General features: G+C 39.9%; 1 protein-coding gene across 1 annotated transcript in view; it reads left to right on the top strand.

Annotated features, from left to right (window-relative positions):
* LOC150099304 (neuropilin-2-like) overlaps positions 1–16,290 on the top strand; it is a 75,840-nt gene that overhangs the window by 44,218 nt on the left and 15,332 nt on the right. The window contains exon 4 of the mRNA XM_090404306.1: positions 10,461–10,677. Within this exon, the coding sequence (XP_090260432.1) occupies positions 10,461–10,677 (217 nt within the window). The remainder of the gene's footprint in view (positions 1–10,460; positions 10,678–16,290) is intronic.

Consider the following 16,290-nt stretch of genomic DNA (forward strand, 5'->3'; position numbering starts at 1 on the left):
CACATATTATAAATGTAATTTGCTAAAAGTATTATTTTTTTTGTTTTAAATTTAAAAAAAAATAATTAAAAATAAACAATCCACCATTTCATGTAAAGTATTTCAAGTAAATAAATTATTACTTTTCTTGTGTATACGCCTTTCTCCCCGTGTGGTTGCCGGGATAAGAATAGCACCAATGTAGCTAATGCATGTCGTACGAGGCGACTAAAATTGGTACCCTTGGAGGGTAATGGATGGCAATGCTGTAGCCAATGAAGTTCTAACTGAGGCTCGGCTATTGCTGTTACCCTCCTGCCATGATCAGAGCTTTATAGCTCAATAACACCTTTTCCTTACACTGTCCTCTACAGACAACGGGGAATATGAAAAGCAATATTGCTTCGCCCCTTTAAGCCAGTCCTTATAAGGACTATAAGGTATACGCCTTTCCAATTACTTAGGATTAAGCAACGTTGTTGTGGCAGGCCCCACCGAACCAACTCATCTCAGTAGGTTTGGCACTGTTGACATCCTGAATATAGCTATCCTGCAGCATATCAAACTTCAATACAGCATTATAACTATCTATATCTATGGATGAACTATCATCCAATTACAACCCAATTCTACTACAGCTGGGAAAACAAGAATACCTGTCTCCTCCTTCTGACTCCTACATAGCATGGGAAAGACTGTCAACAGCACTCAAGGATTATATTGGACCTGTTCCTCACATACGCACAAAAGAAGAAGTAGAAACTACAGTTACAAATCTCACACAACAAATTAATTCTGCTACAACGGTAGCTACCCCCTACAAATCTGCCCACAAGCCAGATCGTTTGCCTGAAGACATCATGAATTTGATCAGAGACAAAAAACAGAGCTAGGAAATAAGGAGCTACTGATCACTCCGTCTGGGAACAACTGAAAAATATCAGAAACAAAGACAGATCCTTCCCCCCAATATTCTCTGACCAGGGCCTTGCTCACACAGATGTAGACAAAGCAGAAGTTATAGCAAACAATTTGGAGGAACAATGCAGGCCTTCGCATGAAAACTTTGACTTTGATCACATATATAAGATTCACAGCAAGGTCAGACACTCACTCAAACTTCCTGACACCAGCACTGACCATATTGCACCAATGCTGAGACATATGACATTATTAAAAAATTAAAGAACAAAAAAGCTCCTGGGCCAGACGGCATTACTAATCGGGTGATCAAACTTCTGCCCCGAAAAGCAGTAGTGCCCCTGACCATAATTATAAATGCAATCGTAAGTCTTCACTATTTTCCTTCCACCTGGAAACTGGCCGATGTAATTCCTATACATAAGCCGGGCAAGGATCCTCACCTGCCTCAAAATTATCGTCCAATCAGTCTCATCTCCAACCTAGGTAAGATTGCGAAGAAGGTCATCCTCGCACGTCTTCAAGCCTCAATAAATGAACTGGACATCCTTCCTAAAGAGCAGCTCGGTTTCCGGCAATACCACAGTACTACTCACCAAATCCGCAGAATAGTGGAATACATTATTACCAGCTACAACTGGCGTCAATACACGGGAGCTGTTTTCCTTGACCTATCCAAAGCATTTGAATAGGTCATTTATGTATTAATCCAAAATATGGCATTTTGGATTACACATAAATTTATCTCAGCTGGTATCTCAATGAAATTGACACATTTAGTTAGTTCATATCTGCAAAACAGAACCATGCAAATCAAGATTAACGGCACTACTTCATCTCAGTGACCCATCTTGGCCGGAGTGCCACACGGATCACTACTGCTCCATTGCTGTTCTCTGTATACATGTCTGATATCCCGCACAACCCAATGTCATCCATCATTGCCCTGTATGAAGATGACACAGCATTATTAGTCAGATCTTTCCGACCACATTTCGTTACTAGAAAACTTTAAGAAAACCTTCTAAAATTAGAAAGATGGTTCTCCAAATGGAGACTGCAAGTTAATCCCCTAAAAAGTTCAGCTATTCTCTTCACAAAAAGGTCGATATCTCCTGTAGGAGACATCTTATTATTCAACACCAAAATTCCCTGGCAGACGGAAACAAATTACTTAGGTGTCGTCCTCGACAAAAATTAACTTTTAACCAACACATCAAGGCTACATGTACAAAGATCATCAGAATCAAACTGCTTTTATACCAGCTGACGATTCGTTCTATATGCTTTATTCGTTACTTATGCTTCTCCAGCCTGGAGCCACACCTTCACTACAAATATTATCAAATTGCAACGGGTTCAGAACAAGTGCTTGAGAATGATCCTAAACGCCCCCTGGTTCGTCAGAAATCATCAACTTCACCGAGATACAAATATTACTTATATCTTCTCCTTCTACAAACTTTAGCTGCAAAGTTCTTCCTAAAGACGTGCACTCATCCCAATGATCTAGTTCAGCAAGCTGTAGCCAATGAACCTACGGATACATTCAAACACAAAAGACCAAAAGCCATTTTAACTTCCTTCAGTGATGTATAATCTCCATGCCCATTCTGGGAGAACAAACTGCTCATAATATTTTCCCTCACTCTGACCGTAACATAGACAATGGGGAATATGAAAATCTTTTCGCTTCACCCTTTAAGTCATAAATGTCAATTGTCAATTCTTGTGTATAGATTAAAAGTAATATTTAATATCAATATCAATAAAGCAGAATTAATGATAAAATACATTTTATTGTTTTCTTTCATTATGATTTTTTTTTCAAACAAATTTTCAAATTTCTTATTTATAAAATAAAAAGATTCAAATTGAAATCTTTTTATTTTATAAATAAGAAAATGAAACTATAATGTATCATATATTAAAAATGTAATTTGCGTAATTTTTCTTTTATATTTGAAGAATTTAATAAATGTAAACAATACACCATTATATAAAAAGTATAATTAAGTAGATAAATCACTGTTAGTGATAGTGATTTACTACTAGTGATATTTACTACTATTTATTACTAGTGATAGCTTTCGAAAATGACTCATTGCAAAGGAAATACTGTAATCGTTTTTATTTTAAGAATTGTGCTGATTAAAGTTACAGCGATTCAGAACAGATGTAACTAAAAATTATTCCACCTTTCTGGGCAGAAAATGCGATTATCTCTTACTACATTCCTGCCTTCTGAAATTAAAGTGAGTCGATCTCTCTTTTTTTTTTATCTGCTGTGTGTGTACTTTCTTACAGAGTTCAGATTAAACGCATCAAATATTCAATGATTGTACATCCAGATGAAATCTAAGAACTATGAATGTACCAATCACTAAGAGAATGCGCTTCAAATCAGTAATTTGGGAGAAAAAAAAGTGAAAGAAATAGATTGATTTCTTAGACGTGCAAAAGGTAATTAGAGATTCTAGTGAATGACCTCTGTTCCAGCAAATCCTTTTCGTACCTTTTAGCGATAGAATCACTTGAAATTACTGCAGATAAAAGAAGTTAGCGGGAAAAAAACTTCATCCATATCGAGGGTTAGAAAGTGATTAAATCATAAAATATTTTGGGCATTTGATTCTCAAATCCAATGTGAATATTGCAGATTTAAAAAAAAATAAATAATAAATAAAAAAAACTCATCTTAACGAGCTATATAAAAACGTATAGGGAATAATTATGTTATCCAAGCTATCGCTTAAACCTCTTTGTCAGATTTTATTTCTTTTTTTTTTTTTTTCATTTATTTAAGGACCGGACAGAGATAAAAACCACGTTCATTAGGAGCATTTTAAATTATGCAAATCCTGCTTCATTTTGTAACTCTCTCGTAACAAAACTGCCTGAAAGAATTTTCTCTTATTTGATTCTCGATTGTTTTAATGAAGCGTATAAGATTTTCTGTTTTGTAGCGTTTCCTGGAGCCAATTATTAGAAGAATTAACTTGTAAAAGAGTCTTTAGTTGTTCCAAAGAATAATTTTTGCAATAAAACATAAATGAAGAGAAAGCTCCATTCTCGCTAGCGATGAGTACATTGCAAGCAAGAACTGAATATTGTCTTTTTATTTCCTCTTTGCTTAATAATGGCTTTATCAAAGTATTAAAAATGAGCTAAATTAATTTTGGATAAGAAATAATAAGGCATTTTATTCTTACTATAACATATTATAAACAACAAAATATAAGAGTTATTTTTGTTTAATGTTTCTAGAATTTATAATAACAAAACGCCATTAAGTTTTTTATATACAAAAGATAGATATATTTATTTCATATCAATATATATATATATATATATAATCGAGGTGAAGTGAATCAATCGACCGTGAAATGCGGTCGATTGGTTCATTAATGCCCTTGGGGGTGATGGATAGCAACGCAAGGCTGTACCAATGAAGTTTAACTGAGGTTCGGCTGTTGCTCTTATCCCCTTGGGCGACGAGTTTTTGAGTTCGCTCTCTTGGGGTTTTTGCCTTAAGGGAGCACTTTGAGTCTCCGGGGAGGGTGTTCTCCGGCACGGCCCGCTGAGGGGCTTTGTCGGTGAATTATTTTCCTCGGAATTTGAGCGGTTCTGCTCGGTAATCGAGTTTCACTGAGTAGAACCAACGCTGAGATTTGGACGGTCTTTCGCCCACGAATGAGTGGCCTAGAGATCGTCCGATATTTTTGAGATTGAACCTTTACTTACATAGTCGATTGGTTCATTAATGCCCTTGGGGGTGATGGATAGCAACGCAAAGCTGTACCAATGAAGTTTAACTGAGGTTCGGCTGTTGCTCTTACCCACTTGGGCGATGAGTTTTTGAGTTCGCTCTCTTAGGGTTTTTGCCTTAAGGGAGCACTTTGAGTCTCCGGGGAAGGTGTTCTCCGGCACGGCCCGCTGAGGGGCTTTGTCGGTGAATTATTTTCCTCGGAATTTGAGCGGTTCTGCTCAGTGGTTGGGGAGCCCGTCACTGAGTGGAACCAACGCTGAGATTAGGACGGTCTTTCGCCCACTATGGAGTGGCCTAGAGATCGTCCGTATTTTTGAGATTTCACCTTTACTTACATAGTCGGTCGATTGGTTCATTAATGCCCTTGGGGGTGATGGATAGCAACGTAAAGCTGTACCAATGAAGTTTAACTGAGGTTCGGCTGTTGCTGTTACCCACTTGGGCGATGAGTTTTTGAGTTCGCTCTCTTAGGGTTTTTGCCTTAAGGGAGCAATTTGAGTCTCCGGGGAGAGTGTTCTCCGGCACGGCCCGCTGAGGGGCTTTGTCGGTGAATTATTTTCCTCGGAATTTGAGCGGTTCTGCTCGGTAATCGAGTTTCACTGAGTAGAACCAACGCTGAGATTTGGACGGTCTTTCGCCCACGAATGAGTGGCCTAGAGATCGTCCATATTTTTGAGATTGAACCTTTACTTACATAGTCGATTGATTTTATATGAGATGCCCATATAGGGTAACGAATGGCAATGCTGAACCGATGAAGTTTAACTGAGGTTCGGCTGTTGCTGTTATCCTGGGTAAATGAGTTCGCTCTCTTAGGTTTTGCCTAAGGGAGCACTTTGAGTCTCCGGGGAAAGTGTTCTCCGGCATGGCCCGCTGAGGGGTACTTGCCGGTGAATTATTTTCCTCGGAATGTGAGCGGTTCTGCTCGGTACTCGAGTTTCACTGAGTAGAACCAACGCTGAGATTTGGACGGTCTTTCGCCCACGAATGAGTGGCCTAGAGATCGTCCGATATTTTTGAGATATCACCTTTACTTACACATACGGTGATTGATTCATTAATGCCCTTGGGGGTGATGGATAGCAACGCAAAGCTGTACCAATGAAGTTTAACTGAGGTTCGGCTGTTGCTCTTACCCCCTTGGGCGATGAGTTTTTGAGTTAGCTCTCTTAAGGTTTTTGCCTTAAGGGAGCACTTTGAGTCTCCGGGGAAAGTGTTCTCCGGCACGGCCCGCTGAGGGGCTTTGTCGGTGAATTATTTTCCTCGGAATTTGAGCGGTTCTGCTCAGTGGTCGGGGAGCCCGTCACTGAGTGGAACCAACGCTGAGATTAGGACGGTCTTTCGCCCACTATGGAGTGGCCTAGAGATCGTCCGTATTTTTGAGATTTCACCTTTACTTACATAGTCGGTAGATTGGTTCATTAATGCCCTTGGGGGTGATGGATAGCAACGCAAAGCTGTACCAATGAAGTTTAACTGAGGTTCGGCTGTTGCTCTTACCCCCTTGGGCGACGAGTTTTTGAGTTCGCTCTCTTAAGGTTTTTGCCTTAAGGGAGCACTTTGAGTCTCCGGGGAAGGTGTTCTCCGGCACGGCCCGCTGAGGGGCTTTGTCGGTGAATTATTTTCCTCGGAATTTGAGCGGTTCTGCTCAGTGGTCGGGGAGCCCGTCACTGAGTGGAACCAACGCTGAGATTAGGACGGTCTTTCGCCCACTATGGAGTGGCCTAGAGATCGTCCGTATTTTTGAGATTTCACCTTTACTTACATAGTCGGTGATTGATTCATTAATGCCCTTGGGGGTGACTGATAGCAACGCAAAGCTGTACCAATGAAGTTTAACTGAGGTTCGGCTGTTGCTCTTACCCACTTGGGCGATGAGTTTTTGAGTTCGCTCTCTTAGGGTTTTTGCCTTAAGGGAGCACTTTGAGTCTCCGGGGAAGGTGTTCTCCGGCACGGCCCGCTGAGGGGCTTTGTCGGTGAATTATTTTCCTCGGAATTTGAGCGGTTCTGCTCAGTGGTCGGGGAGCCCGTCACTGAGTGGAACCAACGCTGAGATTAGGACGGTCTTTCGCCCACTATGGAGTGGCCTAGAAATCGTCCGTATTTTTGAGATTTCACCTTTACTTACATAGTCGGTGATTGATTCATTAATGCCCTTGGGGGTGATGGATAGCAACGCAAAGCTGTACCAATGAAGTTTAACTGAGGTTCGGCTGTTGCTCTTACCCACTTGGGCGATGAGTTTTTGAGTTCGCTCTCTTAGGGTTTTTGCCTTAAGGGAGCACTTTGAGTCTCCGGGGAAGGTGTTCTCCGGCACGGCCCGCTGAGGGGCTTTGTCGGTGAATTATTTTCCTCGGAATTTGAGCGGTTCTGCTCAGTGGTCGGGGAGCCCGTCACTGAGTGGAACCAACGCTGAGATTAGGACGGTCTTTCGCCCACTATGGAGTGGCCTAGAGATCGTCCGTATTTTTGAGATTTCACCTTTACTTACATAGTCGGTGATTGATTTTATATGAGATGCCCATATAGGGTAACGAATGGCAATGCTGAACCGATGAAGTTTAACTGAGGTTCGGCTGTTGCTGTTACCCACTTGGGCGATGAGTTTTTGAGTTCGCTCTCTTAGGGTTTTTGCCTTAAGGGAGCAATTTGAGTCTCCGGGGAGAGTGTTCTCCGGCACGGCCCGCTGAGGGGCTTTGTCGGTGAATTATTTTCCTCGGAATTTGAGCGGTTCTGCTCGGTAATCGAGTTTCACTGAGTAGAACCAACGCTGAGATTTGGACGGTCTTTCGCCCACGAATGAGTAGCCTAGAGATCGTCCATATTTTTGAGATTGAACCTTTACTTACATAGTCGATTGATTTTATATGAGATGCCCATATAGGGTAACGAATGGCAATGCTGAACCGATGAAGTTTAACTGAGGTTCGGCTGTTGCTGTTATCCTGGGTAAATGAGTTCGCTCTCTTAGGTTTTGCCTAAGGGAGCACTTTGAGTCTCCGAGGAAAGTGTTCTCCGGCACGGCCCGCTGAGGGGTACTTGCCGGTGAATTATTTTCCTCGGAATGTGAGCGGTTCTGCTCGGTACTCGAGTTTCACTGAGTAGAACCAACGCTGAGATTTGGACGGTCTTTCGCCCACGAATGAGTGGCCTAGAGATCGTCCGATATTATTGAGATATCACCTTTACTTACACATACGGTGATTGATTCATTAATGCCCTTGGGGGTAACGGATGGCAACAATGCAATGCTGTACCAATGAAGTTTAACTGAGGTTCGGCTGTTGCTGTTACCTCCTTGGGCGATGAGTTTTTGAGTTAGCTCTCTTAAGGTTTTTGCCTTAAGGGAGCACTTTGAGTCTCCGGGGAAAGTGTTCTCCGGCACGGCCCGCTGAGGGGCTTTGTCGGTGAATTATTTTCCTCGGAATTTGAGCGGTTCTGCTCAGTGGTCGGGGAGCCCGTCACTGAGTGGAACCAACGCTGAGATTAGGACGGTCTTTCGCCCACTATGGAGTGGCCTAGAGATCGTCCGTATTTTTGAGATTTCACCTTTACTTACATAGTCGGTGATTGATTCATTAATGCCCTTGGGGGTGATGGATAGCAACGCAAAGCTGTACCAATGAAGTTTAACTGAGGTTCGGCTGTTGCTCTTACCCACTTGGGGGATGAGTTTTTGAGTTCGCTCTCTTAGGGTTTTTGCCTTAAGGGAGCACTTTGAGTCTCCGGTGAAGGTGTTCTCCGGCACGGCCCGCTGAGGGGCTTTGTCGGTGAATTATTTTCCTCGGAATTTGAGCGGTTCTGCTCAGTGGTCGGGGAGCCCGTCACTGAGTGGAACCAACGCTGAGATTAGGACGGTCTTTCGCCCACTATGGAGTGGCCTAGAGATCGTCCGTATTTTTGAGATTTCACCTTTACTTACATAGTCGGTGATTGATTTTATATGAGATGCCCATATAGGGTAACGAATGGCAATGCTGAACCGATGAAGTTTAACTGAGGTTCGGCTGTTGCTGTTACCCACTTGGGCGATGAGTTTTTGAGTTCGCTCTCTTAGGGTTTTTGCCTTAAGGGAGCAATTTGAGTCTCCGGGGAGAGTGTTCTCCGGCACGGCCCGCTGAGGGGCTTTGTCGGTGAATTATTTTCCTCGGAATTTGAGCGGTTCTGCTCGGTAATCGAGTTTCACTGAGTAGAACCAACGCTGAGATTTGGACGGTCTTTCGCCCACGAATGAGTGGCCTAGAGATCGTCCATATTTTTGAGATTGAACCTTTACTTACATAGTCGATTGATTTTATATGAGATGCCCATATAGGGTAACGAATGGCAATGCTGAACCGATGAAGTTTAACTGAGGTTCGGCTGTTGCTGTTATCCTGGGTAAATGAGTTCGCTCTCTTAGGTTTTGCCTAAGGGAGCACTTTGAGTCTCCGGGGAAAGTGTTCTCCGGCACGGCCCGCTGAGGGGTACTTGCCGGTGAATTATTTTCCTCGGAATGTGAGCGGTTCTGCTCGGTACTCGAGTTTCACTGAGTAGAACCAACGCTGAGATTTGGACGGTCTTTCGCCCACGAATGAGTGGCCTAGAGATCGTCCGATATTTTTGAGATATCACCTTTACTTACACATACGGTGATTGATTCATTAATGCCCTTGGGGGTAACGGATGGCAACAATGCAATGCTGTACCAATGAAGTTTAACTGAGGTTCGGCTGTTGCTGTTACCTCCTTGGGCGATGAGTTTTTGAGTTAGCTCTCTTAAGGTTTTTGCCTTAAGGGAGCACTTTGAGTCTCCGGGGAAAGTGTTCTCCGGCACGGCCCGCTGAGGGGCTTTGTCGGTGAATTATTTTCCTCGGAATTTGAGCGGTTCTGCTCAGTGGTCGGGGAGCCCGTCACTGAGTGGAACCAACGCTGAGATTAGGACGGTCTTTCGCCCACTATGGAGTGGCCTAGAGATCGTCCGTATTTTTGAGATTTCACCTTTACTTACATAGTCGGTGATTGATTCCTTCAATCCAATACCCTTGGAGGGTAATGGATGGCAATGCTGTAGCCAATGAAGTTCTAACTGAGGCTAGGCTATTGCTGTTACCCTCCTGCCATGATTAGAGCTTTAATTGCTCATAACATCTTATTCCTACACTGTCCGCTACAGATAACGGGGAATATGAAAAGCATTCTTGCTTCGCCCCTTTAAGCCAGTCCTTATAAGGATAAGGATATATAATCGAGGGTATGATCGGAGAGAAGAACAATCCAATACTCTTGGAGGGTAATGGAGCAATGCTGTAGCCAGTGAAGTTCTAACTGAGGCTCGGCTATTGCTGTTACCCTCCTGCCATGATCAGAGCTTTAATAGCGCAATACCACCTTATTCCTACACTGTCCTCTACAGATAACGGGGAAGATGAAAAGCATTCTTGCTTCGCCCCTTTAAGCCAGTCCTTATAAGGACTATATATAATCGAGTACATTTTGATGCGAATGGGGTTCTGTTTTTATTTTCACTCTTATTAATTTAAAATTAAATAAATATTTAATTAATTTAAAAATTTAAATATATATGTATAAACAAATAAATTTGTTTTTAAGTGATGGACAGTATATTTAATTTCATTACAGTTACGGAAAATTTAATTAAGGATTTTAAGATTGAAGTGTAAATTGTATATATCATTTAAATCTATATGTAATGCCATCTTTAAATTTCTGTTTGTTTTCTATTATCCAGTTATATATTTCAGCTACGTCTGCGTGGAGTGACACTAACACGTCATTAATTGTATTACAGAGGTCTTCCAGACAGACGGACAACTGGTGCCAGGGACACTTTGCGATTATCACTTCTACAGTGAGACGGCCAACAGGACGAGGGGGAGGTTTTATTCTCCTCAGTACCCTAGTTCGTACCCAAAGGATGTTAGCTGTACGTATCACTTCACTGCCAAACAGAACGAGAGGGTGAAGGTAGTTTTCGAACATATACGACTGCAGCGCGGGGATCTCAGGTAAGTCCAAAGAAAATTACAGCAGAAAGTGCTTGGTTCAGGATTGTTGTATATTTTCTATTTTTTTTTTTTTTTTTCTAATTTAGTTTGGCTATTCTACGAACTTTAATGTAAATAACTGACTTTAAGATGGAATTGTTTTTTGGGGGGTGATTAAAAAGTTACATCCATGGTTTGAATTAACAATAAATAAATAAATATTAAAACTCAATTAACAGTTCGTTACTGAAGATCTATTTATAGGACCTTTTTATTTACAGAAAACCTAAAAGTTTGAAAAATTTTACTTGGAGTTTTGAAACACGATTAGATATGAATTTTGCATTATTTCTACTGTGAAAAAGCTATGCAAATAAATAATAAAATTAAAGAAAAGTAAATTGAATATTAGATATCGGGAAATTAAATATTTAATCTTAAATTAAATAGTCTGTTGAATTTTTCCGAGTCGCAGCACCGTTAATACGATTTCGGATAATCGAGATACCGTTTACTATTCACATTCTTTCAGTAACTTACAGAAACAGCATCTCATCTTAAACTTCACCAGAACGCATATTCAAAATGATATTCACTCCATTTAGTCTCATAATACTAACATTCATATATTATCATCATCATCATCATGGATGGCAAAACACAATATCCTGAACATAAAGTCTAAACAAAACATAGAGTCTAAGACGTACTGTTACTCAGACACCATATCAATAACGCTTACTGTAACAATAGAGATACGCATCGCATAAACAAGCCATCAGTTCCCAACCGGTGGTACGCGTACGCATTTCCACTATTTTACATTAAGATAGACACTGAACAAAAGTGTCAGTATTTAAAAAACAGCTATTTTAAAAACAAAGGGTACAATTTATAAAAATGAGTTTAAAAGGGGGTACACAAGTGGGAAAAGGTTGGGAACCACTGCTCTACACAACTAGGTGCGATAAGAACTTGTATGGAGCGTCCTTGAAGGAGCATCTCATACCCATACTGCTCAACAACCAACCACACAATCTGAACAGTGTCAGAACATTAAATTAAAATACAAATTGCGTAAATTGTATCAACACACTTAACAACTACAAAAGTTGCTAATTGTATATTATTATTATTATTATTAAGAGAGACCTCCAGGGAGTCAGAGACTCATCGAGTGAGGCCAAGTAATACAACCGTCCAACTATCATAGTTATTCTTGAATCCATTCACACTGCTTGCAGTCACAACATCCAAAGTCAATCCATTCTAATCACGCACCCCCCTCTGAGAGAATAGCCCTCAACCCCTTCTTAGCGACCTTCATTCTCAGCTTCCAAGGATGTCCTCTTCTCCTTTCTCCATAAATTAAAAAACTTACGGAAGTCTCAATCATATCTCCCCTCTTTCTCCTGTTTGCTAATGTCTGCAGTCTACAAATTCTCAATCTGTCTTCATACTGAGTATTCTACAATCCTGATATCATTTTTAACACTCTCTCCAGTATGTCAGAATTACAACGGAAACTAGACCTGCGCACAATAGTCCAAGTGAGGTCTTATCAAGGCCTTGTAAAGAGGCAAAATAAAATCCTTATCTTTAGTTGTGAACGTTCGTTTCAGCATTGCAATTATCTTTCGAGTTGTATTTGCAATCTGTGCCACACGACCCCTGAACTTCAACTTCCTATCTACAAACACTCCAAGATCCTCATCAGTTTCTTCAAGTATAATCCCACCAATATAACACGACATTGGGTATCTAATCACGCCGAAGTGAATGACTTTTTAACATTTACTGAAAGTGAACTGACACCCATTTTCCCGTGCCCACAATTCCAGCCTACTCAAATCATTTTGCAAGTAATGCATATCAGCAGCATTCCCGATTACCCTACCTCTCTTAAATTATCAGAATGCGAGTCCTAACCAATTTTTCGAAAATCTTCACCACCACTTTTGAGATACTAATTGGTCGATAGTTTGATACATCGGTATTTGCACCACCCTTGCGCAATGGGATTACCATACATTCCTGCAGAATCTTCGCTGTTCTGAGACTCATATTAAACAGTCTGGTCAAAGGAATGGCCAGTTCAGCTGAACACTCTTTTAGCACACGTGCTAATATTATCCCATCAGTCCCTGCTGCTGATTTCTTATTAAATTTGTGGAACAGCTATAATATCTCGGCCTCACACATCTGCGTTTCTTCATCCAGTGAAGAGCTAAGAGTGAGTTCAATGTTGCGTTCACCAGCTTGATAGCTTTTAACAAAATGCGCACTAGTCAGCTGAACAACCTCTTCTGCATCTATAACCCTCACGCCATCTGGATTTAGAAGAGTTATTTTTTCATAGTCATTCTTTCTTTTACTTGCAGCATATCGATAGAATTCTTGTGGGTTGCGTTTAGTACGCAGAGCCAGTTTCTTTTCATAATCAGACTTTGCTTTCCGTACAACAGTTGTGACTATTCTAGCCTGCTGCTTATAACGTTCATAACGGACGTCATCCTTATGCAAGGATGACCTTATGCGGTATTCCTTTCACATCATCATTTTCTTACGAATCTCTTGCTTAATAAGATTACACATCCATTTGACTTCTACCTTATTAATTCTTCGTACTCTCGGGATACACTCCGATATCGCATCATTTAAGTATTGTTTAAATGCTTCCCATGCACTGTCGATATTCTTCTCATCGAGCAACCAATCCCATTCCACTGAACTCAGTATACTCCTCAGTTGGTCATAATTTCCTGCTTTGTAGTTCAGCATGCAACCTTTTCCGAATGGAACATTCTAAACTTAACCAATTCCGATGTGAGTACCGCATGATCACTGTCACCAACCGGAAGCAGAATAGGTGTTTAACTGAAACGCCCTCTGACACTATAATCAAATCTAACACTCTTTGACTTCGAGTTCCTTCTGTCACATGCTGCTTGTGAATATCACCCGAATCATAGTAACCACAATAACAAAAAAAAGTTAATTGTTATTCCCGCCGTCTTCAGAAAAGCTAACTCTATCTTCAAAGTGAGTGGGATTACCCTGCCTCACAATCATTTTACTATTATTCACTTAGCACTTTAAACAGAACTCTTCTAACAGATCATAAAATGCAATATATAAATTGTATAAATGTAAACAGCCTGAATGATGATATCTTTGTGTCAAATGTATATAAAATAAAAAAAATGAAAATATTTTTTTTATTTATAATATGTAATAATAACTGCTAATATATTACAATTTCGATTATTTTAATATATTTAGTTAAATAATTTGTTCATAGATGTCACTAGGATAAACTTAACATCAATGCTACGTTGTCCTGTGACGTCATTCTAGCAAGTTCGTGGCTACTAAGCAGTTATACATGAAATCTTGCGTGTTTCCTATAGTTACTTACTGAATTTCAAAGAATGTTACTTGTATTCCAATATTTATTTTTATTATGAAATATCGTAGTTCTTTTTTCAGTGTTTTTCTGTTATAAAATCATCAAAGGGATAAGAAGCCCAGAATTTTTAATTTTGGGTTTCTTGAGTATGGGAAAAAACTCTGTTTTCAGGATTTTTCAATGTTTTTTAATGTTCACGTTTCAATCCTCACGCAGTTATAATTTGAGTTAGTGCTACAGTCCATAAATGTAAACGAATACACACGTATGAGGCTATTAACTTTCTAGTGACGTCACCTTCTAAGGAATTATTCATGTATTATTTACTTCACCAATTGCTTCTTACTCTCGTACCCATTTACTATAAGTGAAATGGATTTGGAAGCTAGGTTAGAATTTAGTGTGACTGAATTCGAATGTTGCTCATTAAAGAAAGGTGACATTCCTGCTTTTTAATATTACTATTTTATAATAATAAAAAATTAATCTCTTAACAATAATACTGTAACTTAAAAATGGATTTTAAAATTAGCTGGGAAAAAAAAAAATTTATGGCAGAAAATGTATCCAATGAAATGATTTTAGGATAATATTTTCTTTTTTGTATAAGATCTTGTATTAAAAAAAATTCGAAAGGTTAGCAGTTGTAATGCGTTAACAAAATTTCGCAGTATTTTTAACGGCACTGTTTTCGTTTTCGTAATAAATAAAGAAATCGCGTTGAGGTCAATGGATTTCAAAGAATAAAAAAAAAAAAAAAAAGCTTTAAGCACAGTTACCTGCGCTTTCCTAGAGGAAGTCGATGTGACCTCTTGTGCAACCGAAATAATCAAAAACATTTCCGATAACATCTATCGCCATAAATGTGTTCAGCTATGAACCCATTCCCGTAAGCAAAGGAGTTCGACAATGCTTTCCTCTGAACTCCCTTCTTTTCTCTCTAATACTAGAATCTTTTGTTTTGTTTTTAAATAAAATTTATTTAAAAAAAAAAAAAAACGTCAACTTTATATGAAAAGTCACCTATGAGAGGAATACCGCTGTCCATAGGCTCCAAACAGAGCAAGACTGTCGTGAATGCTAATATTGCGAGAACCTTCGTGATTCCGATGCTATTTACATTTTCTTCGGCATACTGCAACTGTTTAGCGTGCTCGGTGGTCTTCGTGCTAACCTAAACAAAATGAAAATCAAAATTTTTGGAAAATTCGGCCCTGCCAATCTTCCGTAGGGTTTGACACTATTAACAATATTAGAATTTCCCTTTCTTGCGAGCCTTCAATTCCTCGTGACAAACCCGTCCCTTTAAAGCCAAATTGTTTGTCTTGCAACAGTCATCAAAATCGTCATAATACCAATATTGTTACACACAATGAACTTAATAAACACCACACACGCACAAAATAAAGCTATTTAAGGCAACTCATCGACTTATTCTGGAACCACAGGTACTCAGGGCTTTTCTCTATCTCCCCCTTCCCTCCATGTAAGGAGATGGGGGGGACATGCCCTGCTCATCTTAAGATATTCATTTTTCGCTAACACTGTTCGAACCATACAGCAGGGACATCAAATCCCTCAATCGGATATGGACATTAGCCTACAATTTGATTCGGTTCAGGTGAGTACGATTTCATCGAGTCACGATCGAATTTGAACTTTGCTGGAATGAACAAGTTTTGTGTGGTTCCAAAGAACTCTGCGCCGAGTGTGAATAGCGTGAGAAGCAAAGCCAGACGTGTCGGGTTCCAGAAATGTAATATAGTCTTGATGTTCTTGAAGATGATATGAGTAAGGTACGTGATAGACTCCTGGTGAGGAAAGAGGTGGTCATGTATCCTTCGTAGATGGCAAGAAGAAGACAGTTCCTAAGGTGGTTTGAAGGAAGTGTGTAGATTGAATTTACGAAGAATCTTTGCTCCAAGGCTTTTTTAAGGTAGAGTATTGAAATTCGTTTCTCAGTAGAAGGAAGATGATAATTATCAATTTTAATGGTAATTTTGTTGCACCCATTACATATCAAATTGCTTTAATATCATTCAGTTATCTAACAAAAGGTGATCGAAAAAGTCCTTATAAGGACTGGCTTAAAGGGGCGAAGCAAGAATGCTTTTCATCTTCCCCGTTATCTGTAGAGGACAGTGGAGGGATAAGGTGTTATTGAGCTATTAAAGCTCTGATCATGACAGGAGGGTAACAGCAATAGCTGATCCTCAGTTAGAATT

The sequence above is a fragment of the Typopeltis vanoorti genome, chromosome 14 (genome assembly GCF_054136105.1).
Source record: "Typopeltis vanoorti isolate ZY-2024b chromosome 14, IOZ_Tvanoo_1.0, whole genome shotgun sequence".
In the NCBI taxonomy this organism is placed as follows: domain Eukaryota; kingdom Metazoa; phylum Arthropoda; class Arachnida; order Uropygi; family Thelyphonidae; genus Typopeltis; species Typopeltis vanoorti.